The 19,822-nt window shown below is 38.7% G+C and overlaps 1 protein-coding gene across 1 annotated transcript in view; it reads left to right on the forward strand.

Moving 5' to 3' along the window:
- Nucleotides 1-19,822, forward strand: part of dnah9 (dynein, axonemal, heavy chain 9) — a 164,659-nt gene that overhangs the window by 86,454 nt on the left and 58,383 nt on the right. Inside the window, exons 52-59 of the mRNA XM_013913056.1 lie at nucleotides 1-104; nucleotides 3,798-3,959; nucleotides 4,211-4,444; nucleotides 13,161-13,241; nucleotides 13,676-13,855; nucleotides 14,380-14,610; nucleotides 15,728-15,922; nucleotides 17,013-17,132. Coding sequence (XP_013768510.1) covers nucleotides 1-104; nucleotides 3,798-3,959; nucleotides 4,211-4,444; nucleotides 13,161-13,241; nucleotides 13,676-13,855; nucleotides 14,380-14,610; nucleotides 15,728-15,922; nucleotides 17,013-17,132 — 1,307 coding nt within the window. The remainder of the gene's footprint in view (nucleotides 105-3,797; nucleotides 3,960-4,210; nucleotides 4,445-13,160; nucleotides 13,242-13,675; nucleotides 13,856-14,379; nucleotides 14,611-15,727; nucleotides 15,923-17,012; nucleotides 17,133-19,822) is intronic.

Genomic DNA, 19,822 nt, shown 5'->3' on the forward strand with positions numbered 1-19,822 from the left:
ACGTCATTGGCAGTGTGCGGCCAGAGGTCCGTGGCTCTGGGTTGATGGATACGAAGGAAAACTGCTGGAAGTTCTTCATCAGTCGGGTTCGCCGACAGCTCAAGGTGAAGCAGTCCGACGCTTAGACATGCACAGGAGTGAAAGCTGTGTTTTTTGCTATTTTGAATTTTACTTGTTATTATCAAGTTGCTCTCAGGGGCTCTCTTCAAGGGGGAACTTTTCCATTAATCTTTCCCACACAACTGCATCTGTATTTTATCTCCATCCGCTCTTAATAGAGCAATAACTTGCCGCCTCACACTCTAATTTACTATTCCTAAATAAGAAACCCCTCATACTTGGATAAACATCCAGCTTTAGGATGAAGCCTCTTCCCAAACAATTTTCTATACTGACATTTTCAGATGAACTTGAGTACAATAGGAGGTGTTGGATGTCGTTATAAATCACAGACACGGGCAGAAAAGCCGGCGTTTAGCTGAAGTTAATTTCACCATCGCGTAGCTGCTTTGTTCCCCCCTAGAGAGGGACAGATTCCAAAGCATTGCTTATTCTGTCATTATTACAAGCATGCGCCACCGACACCACCCACATCATCCTCCACTTCTGTCTCGCTAACAGCTCAAGCCTCCCTGGGTTGGCAAGTGGATAAATAAAGAAGGCAATCCCAAGGGCACAGACATATCAAGAGTGCATTTCTAACTATGCAGTTATGTGTCTCAAAATTGTCTGAATAGAAAGGATGTTTTCCCGAAGAATTACCTAATCTTGTTCATAGAGTTTGTGTGACATTTGCTGAGGCTGTGTCTCTGAGCTGAGTGAAGACCTAACAGCATTATTACTTTATCACTGCCGCAGATTAAAATGCTTTTAGATCAGTGGTTCCAGGCTTACAATATGTGGAGAAGGAAGTAACAGCATGATATCACAGTATCCAGTGATGCAGGCCTAGGACGTGCTCTGGATTGTCTTGAAGCCCATGTTTGCTGAAATATATAGTGGCTGTCCTGTTTGTAGCAGGTGTGACTTTATTCAAATATTTTGATCAGTCTTCCAGTTGTTCTTGGCCAAGTCATTATAGTATTTTACTGTTTGAGACAGAAAATAGTGAAAGAATTTCTGGGTCAAAAATCTAACTGAGAGCATTTTTAAGCAGTCTGCTGTTCAGAAACTATACAACGTACCAGAGTTTAGAGTTATTTTATTGCAAACACACAACACTGCATGCATGATAAATGTTGTGACAAATACTTTGTGGCAGGAAAGTATTTTGAATAGTGTGTATTTTATTTATGAACTGAAAATCAGAGCATATCTTCTCCTACCTCACAGACTCTAGAGAGGATTTATCAGAATCAGATGTATCAGTGCAGAATACGACACTATTTTTTACCCTTACTGTTTTAAAGAGCAAATATTATGCTCATTTATAGGCTCATAACCTTGTTTTTGGGATCGACAGTAATACGGCTGAGTGGTTAATACCACTGTGTGCCAAGTGACTGTGACTGTTTTGGTCCCATACTGGACCATGTCATACCACATTACCTCTATTAATGTTAACCATTGTGTTATATTTTGATGTAGTACTGTGCAAAAGTCTTGAGTCCACCCTCAGCTCTTTATATTTTGCTTCCAGAGAGCCAAAGTGTCAATTTTCAGTTCAGTTCTTGTATCTGACCATTTACAGTGTTTGTTTGGGGGGTTGTATCATTTGATAAGCCACGTAACACTGACCGTTATTCATTTAAGCATAAAAAAGGCACCAGACTTCAATGATGAATCAGTGTTGCATCTACACATAACAGACACCTTAGCAAAGAACCAATTTTAAATTACGTCTTTAGGCACTTTGTCACTAGCAGTATCAAACAAACAAATGAGGTGTTCCCATTTCTTTAATCAAATCTGCAACAAATGGTTAGAATAACACAGTTTGACTGGAACAAAATTGTATTTTTCCACCAACAAGATGATTTGCAAAGACCTATAAGCAAAACACTTACCTCAGCCATATCTCAGGGGTTCCCAAAGCCTCATCAGAAATGCTCTGAGTAGAAGGATGTCTGTCAAGAAATCGTCCTCAAGAAATAGAAACACAAAGAAAAGTCTGAGGCATGCCAAATTACATTACATCTTTATGCCATATTGCTTAATCCCCTGATGAACATTAAGCATCTCAAAAGGGAGATATTTGAATAACCTCCAACAGAAGGACGGTACTTTGCAAAATATGCAAGAAAACTGTTCAAGCTAAAGGTGGAAACAACGATGCTGTTTCACCACTTTTGCCAAAAAACACAGTTTTGGTATTATTCCTCTGGCTCTGACTGTTCAGCCTGATGTGGAACAGCCATGTTTCATGCAGTCTTGAAAAAAGAAAATATAAAATTATTATTTCTGTTGACATCATCATTAGTAATCAGTGTTGGGAAGGTTACTTTTAAAATGTATTCCACCACAGATTACAGAATTCATGCCCCAAAATGTATTTTGTAACGTATTCCATTGTGTTACTCAATGAGAGTAACGTATTCTGAATACTTTGGATTACTTAATATAATATCATGCTTTTTACAACTACATGACTGTACTATCGCTGTGTGATGTATTACTTTTACTGAAGGTTATTCGCCATAGCAATACCAACTAGATTTTTAAATCTTAATATAAATGAGTAACAGTAGGTTGGATATTAGGTCAGGCTGCACTTTTTGCAGCGATCTCAGATAGAAAACTATTCCGCGCGAATATAAAACAGGTCCACGGCTCCGAACCGTAGTAAATGGACCTCTGGCTAATACGTCGGGTTCTGTGTCGGGCTCGTAGCCGAAATCTAGCTTTACTTTGTTGTCTGGGTCAACTTTGTGTACATATATATATATATATATATATATATATATATATATAGAGTTCATAGCCTTATGAAACAGGAAAATACCGCCGTGTAATCCATTCATTTCAACAAAGTAACTGTATTCTGAATACCACCTTTTAAAAGGGTAACTGTAATGGAATACAGTTACTCATATTTTGTATTTTAAATACGTAACAGCGGTACATTATTCCGTTACTCCCCAACACTCTTAGTAATTCAGATCAAATAAATGTGCCCTGATAAAATAACAGAAAAACTGATGGGTGGGGAATAAAGAGCTGCTGTAAATGAGAGGAGAAAGAAAGGGGCCACAATGCTCACCATCATGTGAATCCTGCTCAGAATGGTAGATGCAACTGTTTGTCATTGTAAGATGTGAGTTAAATTAACTTAGTGATGTGGCATTACGACATCTTTTACAGTAAGTAAATCCTCAGTCAACAGAATATCAGTCAATATTCTACTAGTAAATAGAATATCACAGTGATTGTGAGGTAGATGTGTGGTGTTTTCTTTCTCCAGAGTTAAGTATAATCAGAAGTGTCTTTGGGCATGCCTCCTGCATGTTTGTTTCTTCTGTCTAATGCATCGAACATCTGGCTGAGCTTCTCAACAAGCCAGCTGTTCATTTCCAACAATGAATATCAGTCTGACGTAGCCCACAGCTCAGCATATTGTTTAATTCACATCTTTGCTGGAGGCTTTGTGTGTTTAATGATGGAACTGCAGATAATTAATTCACAGTGTTCCGCTCCCTCTCTTGACCATGAAGGATAAGTCTGAGCAGAAGTGCTCACTGTGACTCCAATCAGAAGGAAGCGAAATGAATTTGATCGACTGTGTTTGACTTGACACTCGATTCTATTTGACCTCAGTGTGCCCGTCTGTCTCTTTGGATGTGTGTGTGCATGTATTGCAGGTGGCTTTGTGTTTTTCTCCAGTTGGCAGTAAACTGAGGGTTCGCAGCAGGAAGTTCCCAGCAGTAGTCAACTGCACAGCAATCAACTGGTTCCACGAGTGGCCACAGGAGGCTCTGGAGTCGGTCAGCTTCAGGTTCCTCGAGGAGGTTGAGAATATCAATGTGAGAACAGTTCATAATCTAATACAGTGAGGTGAAGCTACTCACCTAAATGATTTTCACACTCTGATGATATAATTTCAAATGTCAACCACCATGACAGAGTGAATGTGATATTCATTTAAGAGTACCAGAGGCCCCTGAAAATTAAATTCCAAGCCTGAGCCTCAAGAAATATTACTCTATATCTAAATCTGCCCAGTTATCTGCTTTTAATGGGAACTAAACAGTTGTAGGACTTTTCATTCCCGCAGCCCCAAGTGAAGGAGTCGATCAGTAAATTCATGGCTTATGTCCACATGAGTGTCAATCAAATGTCGAAGGAGTACCTAGCCAATGAGCGGCGCTACAACTACACCACGCCCAAGTCTTTCCTGGAGCAGATCAAGCTGTATCGCAGTCTGCTGGGCCAGAAGAGCAAAGACCTCACCAACAAGATGGAGCGTCTGGAGAACGGTCTCCAGAAGCTCAACAGCACCTCTGCTCAGGTATTCATCTACACTGTGTTTTGCTCAGTGTTCACCTAGCTGTTTGAACTTCACTGTGCGAAGTGAGACATGTTCAGAGTTTGACACTCAGGGGGGGTTTAGGTTCATGTGCTGAATTACGGGGTCTGTGACATGTAAGCTGATATGGTTTAAAAGGTAACTTACAAAAGTGTGATGTAGAAACTGGAAGCACGAGTTCACAAAATAATCTTACCACAATCCTCATTTGGATATCAGCTTGTAAAATGCCTCTTTAATGTAAGCATTGTGTATAGATTGTTTCATATATTAACGGAAATAGAATATCTAATAGTTAGAACAACAATCCAAAGTGTTCTTTATATTCTAGATTTCTCTCTGATTTCAAGTACATATTTATTTATACAAAGTCAAAGAAAAAAAAAAACCTTTTTATTATTTAGACGTGTTACTCTTACTAGAACTATGTGTATCATGCTGCAAAGAATGATTTTAAATTTTGAAACAGATGGTGAAACCAAGGTCATAAACTGTATATAAAGGTCACACTTTCATTTTCAAGTCTCGACGGGTAGTTTTGGCTCTTGCCATCTTTTTTTAAAACCAGATATGATTGTATTTAGATAGGATGGTAGCGCTGGGGAGTTACTGGATTATGCAAGGTCAAGGTGCAGGCACAGTGAAATATTAAACTGGAAAACTTTGGTCGGGAAAACCAGCATTACAAAATACTTTCCAAAAATAAAGAATAAGCAAACTGTTGTTCATTTTATGACTATATATATACATATATATAAACTTTTTTTTAGATAAATACACAATGCACATATCAAAACAGGCCAAGCAGCATCAATTAAAATAAGATACAGTGTGACTGTATAGTAAATAAAAAGAAAAAAATAAAGTTAAAATAAAATTGAAAAGTTCAAAACAATAAAACTGTGATAAGCTGAGAATGTTAAAGATATAAAATGTTTAATAAAATTTACAAGAAAGCTGTACATTAAAAATTAAGTCTAAAATTAAGGGAAAAATTAGCTATCGATAGACACTTTTCCTGATTTCTTTATGGGCTCTAGTGGTAGTTTAAAGTCTTCACTAAATACAGCAGGACATTTGGACTTTGTAAAGTATGGTCCAAATTTGAGCCAGAAAGGAATTTAAACAAATATATCCTTACTTACTTGCTCACGACTTGTGATTAACAAGTCATTAATCAATAGTGGCTTCATGTATTTTATGAATAGTACACCAGGACTCCAACACTAGGCTGGATTGAGTACAAGAAAGCCTACAACCCAATGCCCCACACATGGATATTGGAGTGTATAAACACAGTATAAAGCCAATGCATTAATGCACGACTCCAAAGCAATCACGTAAGTCACATAAGTGTGGCATATACCAAAATGATGCACTGTCCCCACTGTTGTTATGCATAGGCCTCAAACCCCTTAAGCCAACTCAATGCAAAGAGTGGATACTGATATAGATTTAGGAGTGGAGTGACTTCCAGCCACTTCCTATACGCTGGCTCTGATCCATAATGCAAAAGTGTACCACAGCTGACAGGGCCTAAGTTGCTGTCTGTGCAGAGATGCTACACAGACAGACAAGGTGCCCCAGCTACCAACCACCAACCTATATCTGGTTGGTGGTTGACAAGGAACAGAAGTCTGTAAATGTGGGATAAATGTGACAACCCCAGCCAACAGTAGCATCATAAAGAAGGAGCACAAAGAAGTACCAGAGGCTAAAGGCACAACTGCAGCAGATGTGGAAAATAAAGTCCAAATTCTCTTTCTCTCTCTCCCTCTCTTACTCACACACAGACACACGCACTTATATAGGTGTGTGTCTGTGTGTGTGTGTCAACAATACCTTATTGCACTGCTTTCATGCCCGAGCTGTAGCTCATCATTAGTTTGTGCAGACTCGTGCATCCTGGATACTGACAACGACCAGATGCTCCCACATCAGTATCATCATAACTTCTCTGCACTTGTGATTTTTTTTTGAGAATCCATGTCAAAGTATCTTTAATTACATATGAGACTTTACATAACAAGGCACCAGATTTCATCAGTAAGCTCTATGCTGTTAAAAAGGGCTTTGGTGGGTAAGGCCATTTAGCTGCTTCAAGGTCCAGGTTAAAGTCAAAGAGGCTTCTTTTGTTTTGTCTTGCATCTCCTCTTGTTACAATTTAGTATTCAGTCTCTAAAAAAGAATCAACGTCCTGACTAACTAATATTGTGAATATTTTATTTTGTCAAACATAGCTCATAGTTACCACTAGACTCCATGTTAACTATTTAAAATACTCTTTTATGCCTTGTACTATTTTCTGTATGAAAATATGAGCTTGTTTCTGTTTTTGCCTTCAACATTTCTCTGCCTCTTAAGCATTTTTTTAATGTTTTATTCAAATTTTCTTGGTTTTTGTTGTTATTATAGCAATTTCTTTTCTTCCATAGGTCATAGTTAAAGCTATGACAGTGTTTGTGCTGTAAGTGAAGCATTTTTTCTGACCTAAAATGGCCAATATGCCATTTGACCTTTGAAAGCCAGGCAGAAAGAAGCTCTCAGAACATGTTTCAAAAGTATCTCCTTCATCAAAGACGGCATCAGGGTCAAAGACAGGTGGGTAGGAAAATAGATAAGGACTTAGGAGAAGAGAAGAGTGGTGCACTGAAAATCTGAGCAACCTAGCAGTAGTCTCCTTAACAGCGTGACTCTGGATGTCTGCTGGGTTGAAACTACAATAGGCAGAAGATGGACTACAAAATACATCTAATCCACCACAAGTTGTTCTTAGCTCGTTGTTTTATTCAGGTCAATTAAACGATAAGAGCCTGTGAAAAATACCTCTGCATTACAAGTCTAAAGAAGGAGGAGCATTTAGGGAAAGGTTTACTATGACAGTACGAAACATTTTGCTGTTAAAAAAAACTACTGGATTTACCTAAGATGTCAATTTTGTGAGTGAAAGTTGTGGACAGGATTATCTTTGCAGCTAGCCTTATGGTATATGTAGTTGTAAGAGTTTCCCTTCCAGGAGGATATTCACATGAGCCATGCAAATGTGTTTTACAGAGTTTGCAGCACACAGTTGCAAGTTGCAAAATCCAATTCCAAAAAAAGCATGTCTTATGCCTAAGGTGGCTGTGATGGTTGCTACTAGGGTTGTCTTTTTTAAGAGAGGGAAATGTTATCAGAATGAGTGTAATTGGCACTTTGTGTATGCGCAAATCTGTGAGAGTAGGGCCAAAACTTTGAGCTGTCTTTTTCTCAGCAGTGCGCACACGGCAGGCAACGTCTCTGAGGTTGAATCTGTAATGATTAAAAGTGAAATGTCTAGGAAAATTCATCTATTAATAAATATGTGTAAGTGTGTTCGATTTATGCCTGAATGTTGTTGTGTGCTACAAAAAAATGTGAATGTGGCACAGTAACATAGTAACAGTGATCACTCATAATCCTCTTTGGCGTTGTTCTACATATCATACAGGTCAGCTGTTGTACGTAGTTTCAGGTTCACAGGGTGGAACAGTTTGTAATAGTGCAGCTTTCCTTTGACTAAATCCAGCACTCCACCTGACTCTCAATCCTCAGAACCCTATGCACTGTGCACTCTCAGAGAGAGGTGCCTTACACTAGATTATTTTGGTTAGTAGCGATTCCACTCTCTCCTTCCCGCTCCCTCAATGGGTCTGCAGATTTTTGACTCTCTAATTTGCACTGACCTTGGTAGAATGTTGGTTATTACTTAAGTGAACTAGTTACATCATTGTGGATTGTGGGGCATTGCAAACGCTGCAACTGCATCATTGCACTTATTTCCACCATTTAATAAATTGTCCAGAAGCCCATAAAATTAAATACATCTTATTTTCTTATATTTTCCAACTGGCTAGTGATCTAGTCTGACTTCTTTACTCCTCCCTGTTTAGGATTTATGTGACTAAAATAAAATTTCCTCCATCCATCACTTATCCCTGCAGACCTAATATTTTTGGTATGTTGATATTCACTAACATTCGTTGCCCTTGTTAAATAAATATATAATGAAATAAAGGCTCATGTGGCTGCGTAAGGACTTTTAATTTTGTAATATATGGGAAATGACTCTTGAATCTTTTCCTCTGTGACCTCAGTAAGACTTGATTCGAGTGATTAAGCCTATGAACTCATCATAAAAATGTTTACTGAATGCAACATGAAGTTCTAGTTATTGAATCAGAGTCAGACAAGAGAATAAAGCAGGATAATTTAATGGCTAATTCCTCATGATGGACAAGTTGCCAACTAATTAGTGTGCTGTATCCTTAAGTTTCACATTTAGCTTTCTTAAGCCAGATGCCAAGTAAATGGAGTGGCTCTAATATAGTGACAGGGTCAATGCTGACTTTAAGGCCTTTTAATTAGACTTCATTTACTTGGATGTCACAGTAGCACAGAGGTAGTAGAGCTAGCATTTATAATATTAGCAATGACAATTGAAGAAGTAGTGCTTTCTCATTATGGGTGTGACATTATAATAACATATAATAACAATCATATACAGATATATGATTTTTACTAGCAGGGATGTAGTTGAAGTGATAGCTGTACATGGTGTAACAGTAACAGATGGATAAACATATCTGTATTTATGAATGACATACTAAGGTGTATGATTAGTTAAGCACTTGCTAATACCTTACAAATGCTCAATAGTGTGACATCAATTATAAAGAGCTAGGGTTAGCAGTAGTAGAAGTGATATATATACTTAATAGTGGTGGCAAGAGTAAAGGCAGTATTAAGTTGTATTAGTAACAGCAGTGGATTTAGACTGCTACTGTGGCCATTTGTTCTGTGTGCCATAGACAGCCTGTTAATCTTACTAAACCGTAGGTAGAGCAGACAAATACCTGGCTAATTTTTGTTTTTTCATTTGTATTACAAAATGTTTATCCGAATCATTTAATGTTTCCCTCTTTAATACATACACCTGGATCAATTTGTTTAAATGTTTCCCATCTCTAAACCTTTTCAGAAGAGCAATATGGAATATGAATAATGTAACAGAAAGTCTGCGTGTGAGGCAGCCCTAATGATAGTGGGTATACTAAACCTGTTGAGTAAAAGCAAAGCCTCACATACACACACAGCCCTGCACACACAGTGTCACTGTTACATACCATGCATCTCCAGTGCTTTGCATAAACAGGCCCACACATTTCCACCCGCACAAGATCACACATACATAAACACCCCATAAACAAGTGACGTTAGTGTTGAAAGCTGCAGAGCGAAGTTTTGTTTCCCGTCTCCCATTTACTGTAGGAACAGACTAGCACACACACATGTATGCACACACGCAGCCACACAGACACATACATGAAATATACGGGGGGGAGGGGTATGATAATTGAGGAGCCTTCTAATTAGAGAGCATACCCTTTAGAGCAGCAAGCCACCATTAGTGCACCCTGTATTTGTTAGTGCATTCACAATGATGGCTGCCCTATTATAAGTACTGTTATTTAACATTCTGTGCAAGGGAAACTGTGGCTCACCAGGGGCTGCGGCGGTCATGATAAACAACGACCGGAAGGGTTCAAGCAAGGGATCTTTGTCTGTGTGTGTGTGTGTGTGTGTGTGTGTGTACAGTATGTGGGTATGTGTGTGTGTATGAGTCATCTGCTCCCCAGAGAACACATTAGTTTCATGTTTTTTTTCCCTCTTCAGTTTTACAGAGGTGGATTTCTACCTTTGGTTAGTTTGCATTGTGACATATTTGTGCCTGTGCTGTGGTACTACCAGCTGAAGTAATATTGCATGCTAACTGTAGTACTACTTCTAGGATAAGTAGTACTAATACAAGTAGTAGATGTACTGTGAGTTCTGGTAGAAGCAGTTGTATAAGTATTACTTGAATGTGTACAAGTTGCAGTAGGAAGTTCTGATACATTAGCAGCTGTAATAGTAGGTTTTGCTAAAGTAGATTAAAGACAATAATTTATAAGGGGCCAGAGCATTCCTTGTGAACAACTAAATGACTTGTGGTATACACGACGGCCAGTATTTATGACAATAGGTAATTTATCCTAATCTGTTACGTTCTAATTGCATGATAGCATTCAAGTTCACCCTTTTTTAATATTTACTAGTCTATATACAGACCATCTGTATTGGTCTGGAAGCCAGCATACAGTCTCTCATGTTGAAGAATTTAATCAATATTCTGATACAGTGACCATATAGAGTAGCATCATATAGTTCCTGCAAGACCATTACAGTACAAGCAGTAGTACAGATAGATAAGTAGGTGTATAGTTAGAGAAATAGTGGTCAATTTAGTAATAACAGCAGAATGAAAAATAAAAGGTGTAGTATGACTAATCACTGCTGTAGCAATAAGTACGTCTTTGCAGTAATTCTCCTGTTCAAATCAGTGTGGAGGTGTTTCATGTAATCGCTCTAAACTTAGCTCCTACCAAAAGAGGCTAACTCCTGACAGCTATTTGCACTAGGGAAAAGAAACGGGAGGGTTTTCTCTTATATGGATAATAACTGGAAACATTAGACACCCCGTTCCCTTAACACACAAACGGCCAGATGTCTTTTTGTTGCATGAATGAAGCTATACTTAGTCCACACGGCAATGTAAGCAAACACTGGAATCCCAAACTCTGTTGAATTTAAACGTGTGTTTTGAGTGCATAAGCCATCGCATTTGAATGAATGGGTATAGTCTTTTGGTTTTGTATTGAATTTTCTCTCGCCTTAAGAAATGGTTGTTCCAATTTACATTTCCAGCTGCAGGGAGTGAGAGTGGGCTGTTTTATACAGGCAGTCAGGGGCACAGAGGCATGTTTTTCCTACTTGGATTTCTATCAGCAGTACATAAACACCGAAGCAGCGCAGATATATTGAATATCACGCTTGTCTTTCACCAATTAGTTTGTCCCTTTTTGCCCCTCTCCCTCTTCCCACCCTCCCTCTTTTGCCCAACCCCCACCCCACCTATTCATCATGTTGATGGCTCACTTGGTGCTCGTCTAATGTTCAACTGCATATTTTATACAGAATTGTCGCAACCCAAAAGGGCCGTCTTCCCTCAGGCCTGATTTTTCTGTTTGTTAATTAGCTGAAAGACAAGCATGAAAAACAGTCTGTTTTTATTTCCCCAGTGCAATGTTTTGATGGAGTCGGACGTTAATGTAGAGCCCTAGTTGTCAGGGAGTTATGAGGAGTTTGTAACAGCTTTAATTTCTCTTTATGATCGTCTTTGGTCTATTCATTTATGTGTGTGTGTGTGTGTGTGTGTGTGTGTGTGTGTGTGTGTGTGTGTGTGTGTGCGCGCGCGCTGAGAGCAGCTCCAGTCCTAAAGCTTTTATATTTTCAAACTATGCATGCCGTTCATCTCTTATTTCTCCCTTTATCTGCTTGGACAGGTTACAGTTTTTTTACAGTAATGCTAAAATGTCACATGCATGACCCATGGCACAATCCTATAGGGCACAAAATAGTATCTGCAAATGTTTAGTGTCCTTTATGAAGCTTATTTTTTTGACTCTCATAAGACACAGAATCATATTTATTGCCTTGAAGAACTGAGATGTTTACCTTTCAGTTGAGATGCTTTTGAGCTCAATCAGCAGTCGTATTAATAATGAAGATCCAACAAAACGACAAAACAAAATGATCAGTCCTTCAAAACTACTTGAGAGATTCAGTTAGGTGATAGTGGCAGATTCATTAGTCTTAATGATATGCACACTGATTGCAAGACCATTTAACAAAACAGAAATAGATTATTGTCAGTAGCCCGCCTCTGTGCTCAAGTCATTGTTCCCTTCATCTTAATCTTTGTGTTACTTTTTTCCTTTCAACTTATGTAAACTGGAGACTGTTTCATGTTTTAATTAAATGTACAGTTCAACATCTGAGCAGTGACTCTTTTTTGGAGAAATAGACTGGTGCTAGTATCATGTTTGTGATGTTAGGATGTCTATTTTAACGTTAAAAAAAGCTGAAGCTGGTGAACTGGATGGATCAATAACTGGATGGTCTGAGGGGGGACCTTTGCAATATTAAGCTGATGGTGGTTAATACATTTTATATCTCTGCAGGTCAGAGGTGTTTCAGTATTCACCGCAGTGACTCTGTCTATTTGTAATCACAGCCAGGTTGTAGTATTGGGTGCGAATCCTGTACAGGCCTATACTAAAAGCTTTCCTCATAGATTTAAACTATTCAGTTCAATTTAATTTACTGAGAGCGAAATGAAAACAAAAGTTGCCTCAAGGCTCTTTATATTGTAAGGTCAACATCCTACAATAATACAAAGAAAACAGAGAAAACCCCATCAACCAGACAATCACAGTGCTTTGGTGACAGCAGGAAGGAAAAACTCCCTTTTAACAGGAACAAACCTCTTTGGGTTGAGGGGAGGAAGACAGGACAAAGACACGCTGTGGAAGAGAGCAATACAGAGATCAGTGGTCAGTAAGAATAGAGAAACTCCATATAAATGCTGGTCTGTTCACTTAAAAAATCTCGTTTCTTGCCTACAGATTTGCTGGTAGGCACTCATCTCTTTGTAACTCTTAGCATATACTACTGTCAGAAATTTGTTGTACTGCTCCATTGAACAAGGATTTGACTGGCTGAAGATCTCATTTATCCAGATCTTCATCCAGGCAAATCCTCCTGACCTCCCGCTCTCCGGTGTCTCATCTTCCGATAGGTGGATGACCTCAAGGCCAAGCTGGCTGCTCAAGAAGTGGAACTCAAGCAGAAGAATGAGGATGCTGACAAGCTTATACAGGCAAGAACATATATAATACCAGCACCTCAAGAAAAACAAAACAAAACACGTATCTGTGTTTTGGGGCATATTTCTCTGGCAGTGCTTAAAGAAATGAAGTATGATGTTAAATAAATCTTAATTAAGCACTAGGCTGTCACATCAGAAGCAGCGTCCCTATCTACGGATGGATTTCTAGTCTTGGCTGGAACTGCTCAGTAAAATATTAGATATTCAGAGAAAGTTAGGCTTAAACCTCAGTGTCAAATTAGTCGGAAGAAAAAACGCCTGCATTTTGTTTCTCAGAACATTCTTTGTTCTCAGTCTTATACCTTGGAATTTTGATTTGTCTTTTTACAGTTTAAAATACCAGTTTTGCTTAATTAAAGAGTAGTTGTGTTTATTAAGCCACTTTACATGTTAACCTAGCAATAAATTCTGTGTGCTGGCCCCAGGAGGTTGGGATAGAAACTGAGAAGGTGTCCAAAGAGAAGGCGGTGGCTGATGAAGAAGAAGAAAAAGTGGCTGCCATTGCTGTGGTAGTCAGCGGCAAACAGAGAGACTGTGAAGAAGACTTAGCTAAAGCCGAGCCAGCCCTGCTTGCTGCTCAGGATGCCCTTAACACTCTCAATAAGGTCAGTTACGCTCTTGTCCCCTGCTGTAACTTATTGATTTACTTCATACTTTATACTTTTCTTGCTTGGTTTTGATTTCATTTTCCCAGCTTCAGTGGAATAACTTACGTGCACACAAGCCTTGAATTGTATAGGAGATTATTTAGTCATAGGATTCAGCAGGTCTTCCCCAAAATAATGTATTCTCTGTGTTCTGCAGACATTTTACTTTATCCTTGCATCCCATGTAGGTTTATGAGCATCCTGGGGGATATTCAAAAACACCCTCTGTGTTTAAAGGTGCTCTCTGTTCAAACAAGCAGAACAGACAGTTCAATCACTGCTTAGAGCTCTCTAAAGATGCCCTAATTAGAATTCTCTGTTGTCTTCTCAGAGTCAGCACAGGTTCTTCTGTCTTTATTCTAATCCTTTCCATTTTCTCTCTTTTCCCCTCAGAAGACCACAGACAAGTACTTTTATACAAACTCAATTCGATCACAGCTTTCATTTTTCATTAATGACTCTGTCTGTCTTCCCTACATCAGAACAACTTGACTGAGCTGAAGTCATTTGGCTCTCCAGTGGCAGCAGTGACCAACATCACAGCAGCAGTCATGGTCCTGATGGCACCTGGTGGCAAAGTCCCAAAGGATCGCAGCTGGAAGGCTGCAAAGGTAATGATGGCCAAAGTGGACACATTCCTGGACTCTTTGATTAACTTCAACAAGGAACAGATCCCAGAGGCTTGCCTTAAGGCCATTCAGCCTTACCTGCAGGTAAGTGTTCAATTAGCCCTTACTCATTGAAGTCCTTGCTAACACTGTTCAGAGTGCAATGTCTGCCGCATGGCAAGCTCAACTAATAAGTCATAAATTTAGTAGGGGTGTGATTATAATGACAATGGCACATTATGGCTGCCAAGTGTTGAAGTGACAGAGACAGAGAATCAGCTAGTAAATTAAGCATTACAAATTTAACAGCCGTCCTGATGATGAAGTTCAGTGAAGCAAACATGAGGAATGTCGCTGTGGCCAATAAAGGTAAAGTGCAGCTTAAGTTCACTATGTAGGAACTGTTGAACTGAAATTAATCTCTATACCTTATGAAAAAAAGAATTATTTTGGAAAAACAGGTAAAATAGTTCAAACTGAGAACTATTTTCCAACTGCCTGTGCACCAAATGATTTTACTTTCATTATCACTGATTTGCTTTTGACACTGTGTGTTTGAGAATCCAGTAATATCCTGTATCCTTTAGCCAAAATAGCTGCTGCAGATCAAATTACACAGGATAACATGAAAGGACTGTGCCAAAGCAATATAATAAACAAAAATATGTCAGCATTCGTTTTGCAATAACAAACTAATTTGTAAATTGATATTCATTCTTGTTGTACATTTAATGGACAGAGGTAGCAGCTATATCAAAAGATTTTCCAAGAAAAGAAACAGCTAGCTATATCCTTGTTAGCCTCTCATGCTTATGAGTTGGATCATGAATTTTTTACCATCATTACCACGTAGTTGCTGATGAATAATTTCAGGCCCAAACTGATGTTGATGTAGAACTGTGTGTCTTCGCCTGTATGTTTTGCAGACAAAGTTACAAAAGTTAAGCTAGCTAATGTATGTGAGAAGCCTGCTAATGTCCAAGCGTTGTAAATCATTTATTACTCTCTCTCACTTCACATCAGCAACAGTGTTAAGCCTGCAACTTTACCACACAGCTCTCCTGACGTTATTACACAGAAAGACATTTTATACTGCATTTTAACCATAATTTAATATGAATTTTATGTTCATTTTCAGGATATTTGCTGACAGCCTGAGAAATTATTAACGCATTTTGAATTTGGAAGCAGGATGTGACAGCATGTGTATCCTTTTCTCCAGGATCCAGAATTCCAGCCAGACCTGGTGGCATCCAAGTCATATGCAGCAGCGGGTCTGTGCTCCTGGGTTTTAAACATCGTCAAGTTCTACGAGGTTTACTGCGAGGTGGAGCCGAAGCGTCAGGCTCTAAGCAAGGCCAATGCAGAGCTGGCAGCTGCACAAGAGAAGCTCGCCGCCATCAAAAGCAAAATTAATGTAAGCCACTGCACTGAACTGAGACTACAGGAAATGAAAAGTTTATTTGTTGCCTGACAAGTATCTGTTTCAAAAGAAGACAATTTCAATATCTAAAATCCAAAGGATATATTCTTTGAAATTGCATTACCATTTTATTAAAGAAAGGAGTACTGTTCTTTGAAGGCATGTTCTTGTCTTCTTCTTATCATTTCTTTGACACAAACGCAGTGACACGCACAAAAAAGTATTAAAACTTAAAAGAGACTGAGAGTTGAAAAATGACTTATAAAAGTCAGAAATCCTCAGCACCTCACTATAAAAGATTCGTGAGACATCAGTGAGGATCAACAACTCCATCACCTGAAGATATGTAGTTATAATAAGATTTTGGTGCTACAGAAATAAAATAGAAACAACTGGAAGCCATAAGCAAAAGTTCAGAATTATTTTTCCAACGCTTGAGTGACAGTTGACACATGCGTTCTTCCAGCAATGATCTACCAACAGCATTTCATCAATGCTAAGCTGTTGCAAGTGCTTTTAAAAGCTTTTGCAGTTAATTAATCTAAAACCAAATCTGTCAGCCTGAAAACCCTATTGATAAAAGCAGCTGTAAATAATTGTTTCTCAGTGGCGTTTGACATTCAGCGCATCAGACAGCCCCAGCAGAGCACTGGGTTCGGTACGCTGCAGCAGCTTTTGCTGCTTACATCAAAACCTGCAGAGTGCAGAGTGACGACTATTAATAAAATCCAGCGTGACTTCTCGCTGTCATTTTTCAAGCCCTCAGTCAGATCGCTTGAGTGGAGAGTGGCTTCGGAGCCAAGGGGAATTAGCAATCCTCAAACTAATCTACTGAACCTGTGTGCCTCTCCACCGATTAATCCTGTTTGTCCTTGCGCTAATTGCTTCCATATGCCAAATAAATCCATAGTGGGACTAATGATAAGTTTTACCCAACTTTCTACACACTCCTAAATTTCTTTCATAGAAACACTTTGACTGTCTTTAATCTCTGTCTCTTAGGATTCGTTATGACCACACTGTACTTTAACAAGTGCCAATTTTTTCTCTGTTTTTGTGTGCGTGTGTGTTTGTGGCCTATCAGCACCTTAATGAGAACCTGGCCAAGCTCACAGCCAAGTTTGAGAAGGCCACTGCAGACAAGCTCAAGTGCCAACAGGAAGCAGAATCAACCGCGCACACCATTTCCCTGGCTAACCGTCTGGTGAGGAGGCTAGCCACTACCACAGACAAATACACTCTGTTTCCTGTCACAGCATGCTTACATAGTTACAGATGTGTGCACACTGCAATACTGCATTTTAAATCTGATGTCGATTTTGTCTTATCTTTGATTAGTAGCATTTAGACTAAGACACTTTTAATCAATTAAGCATTATTTGTGTCATATTTTTTATTTTGAGGTTACAACTGTCAGCACCTTTCTTGCTGGGTACCTGGGTTACCGATTCTTTCTTGTCTGTGGTGTAGGAAAGATTTTATGCCTAACACACATAAAATGATATCAGAAGCGCTGACTGAAGAAGCCAGCCACATCCTCTTCACCATCAATTATCGGGAGGAAATAGATTTAAAATGAAATAAAAGAAATGACAGGTGACGCATAATGTCTATATCAAAAGTTTCTTAATCTGATAATACAATCAAAAGAGGAGCTGATGCCATATGAGATAGCACAGAAGCTATTTGGGCCAGAAATGAATGAAGGCCTGAAATTTTTGCTATTTCATGCTGTAGTTATTCTGCCAACTGCATATACAGACTTGGGAAAAAAAATAGGATTGCTACAGAGTACATACAGAGTATTAATGTCATGAATTTCAATTTATATGTGACGTTTTGTGCTGTTTTATGATTTAATAATAACACATGATTGACAGAAATCCCCATTGTGGTCCCACTGGTATAAATAAATGGAAAAGATATGTTACTTTTTCAGACAACCAACACTGTCCATCAAGGTCGTAAATATTTAACAAAATAAGATTAAAAACTAGATTTTTGTTTTCCCCAAGATAACTAACATAAAATAAAATTATACAGAAATGTTCTGAGTGTCTCAGTTGGGGATCCTGTTTCTCAAAAGAATCACTCGTTTGATCAGAACTTGAGCAGACATGAAAATCTCTCTTGGCAGCCTGACCCTGCTTCCTGGGCCCAAACAAAGGAGACTTTTGACGAGAAGTCTGGCAAGGGTGTGGCCTTAGTCACATATAAAGCATCGGCAAAAGTTGGAGTGGGGCAATCAGCTACTGCATTGATTTTCTTTGGGTCAGCCTTCATATGTCCATCTTCGCTGACGTACCCTCGGAAGGTTACAGATGGAACTCAAAATCACACTTTTTTGTGATAACAATGAGGCTTTGAAGCACTCAAGAGACTTGTCAACGATGCTCTCTAATGGTTTTGAACAGATGGAAACCCATTCCATAAAGCTCTCTGTGCTTTTGTGCCACTGTTCTTGAGCTAATCTGAAGGCCACATGAAATTTAAAGGTCTGTAGCAAATTGGTGAATTCTGCACCAGTTTTCGTGGCTGAGTTGCTGATATTCCGCTTCTAGTTTGTTATAATACCGCCAATAGCTGACTATAGAATGGTAAAACTCCTGAGCTCCCAAAACAACCCATTCTGCCCTAATGCTCAATTATACATTTTATACACCTGTGGTGATGGAAGTGCTTGGAACACCTGAATGCAATGATTTGGCTTGATGAGTGAATACTCACCAATAAAAGAAAAAATCTGTGCCTACTGCTCAGCACCGAAGTCCACCAAAGCTTGTAAAGACAGAGAATCTTTTTTAACACACATGCATCAGGTAATAGCATGTGAGGTGAGGTGGAGCTGCTTGGGAGGGAAGCATGGATGACAACCAATCATGGACTGACTGTATCGTATTGAACATTTGCTCCCGGCACTGTTGTTCAGTCATTAACTAGAGGGCTTGATAGTCTGGGCCCAGAAAGGCACCTTGCACAGTTTGGCCTGTTGAAATTAGATTTGAGTCATGTAATGACACTTTCCAGTAAAAAGAGTAATTTCTTTATTTGACCATATTACCATCATTTATCCTGCTGATTTGTCATGCAGCACAACTGCTTTTCTGAGTCATTACAGACAACCTGCTTTTAAGGCTTCATCAGAAGATTCTGACATTTCCTTCTGTCTTAGGAGCAATTCACATGATACTTATCTAAGTACTGCAAAATTAAACTGCTAGAAGCTAAGGCTTTATTCAGTAATGGAGACACAACTTACTGACAGGCTAAAAAAAACACTAGACATCTTTATCCTTATAAATAACGTTTCATCCAGTCTTCTGCAAAGGTTTTATGCACTGCAGAATAAGAAAAATGGTCTGATATTGCACAGGTGTCTACTCCATGATTTGATATGAAAAGCTGCCATCTTGAATAATACACAAGATAGGGACCGTCTCAAATGTGTATTCAAAATAGTCTGCAGACAAAGAGCCTCCTTTAAAAATCTGTCACTATATATCGTGCTGCTTGTTTAATAAGGGTGGTTAAAATGGCTAAAGTGATTAATAGTAGTTCAAATATGAGAGCTGAGTCATTATAGGTGGTGACAATAACTTGATATTTTGGAGAAGGTCAACCAGACTTTTTATAAATAAATTTAACTTTGTAACTCAGTAATTATTATTTCTTTGTTCCTAGATTGCCAACAGTTTGGAGGATAATTTAATCAAATCGTCCCCAATGATGACAGAACTTAAAGTGCTAACTGGAACTTTATTCCAGTTAGTTTTTGGAAAAACTGCCAGGACAAACGTTAATTAACACAGTGTGAAAGTGTGTTTATTTATATTTATATATGTAAATATATATATGTGTGTATGTGTATATATATGTGTGTGTGTGTGTGTATAT

The sequence above is a fragment of the Pundamilia nyererei genome, unplaced genomic scaffold, assembly GCF_000239375.1.
Source record: "Pundamilia nyererei isolate P.nyererei 1_Seehausen unplaced genomic scaffold, PunNye1.0 scaffold00005, whole genome shotgun sequence".
Classification (NCBI taxonomy): domain Eukaryota; kingdom Metazoa; phylum Chordata; class Actinopteri; order Cichliformes; family Cichlidae; genus Pundamilia; species Pundamilia nyererei.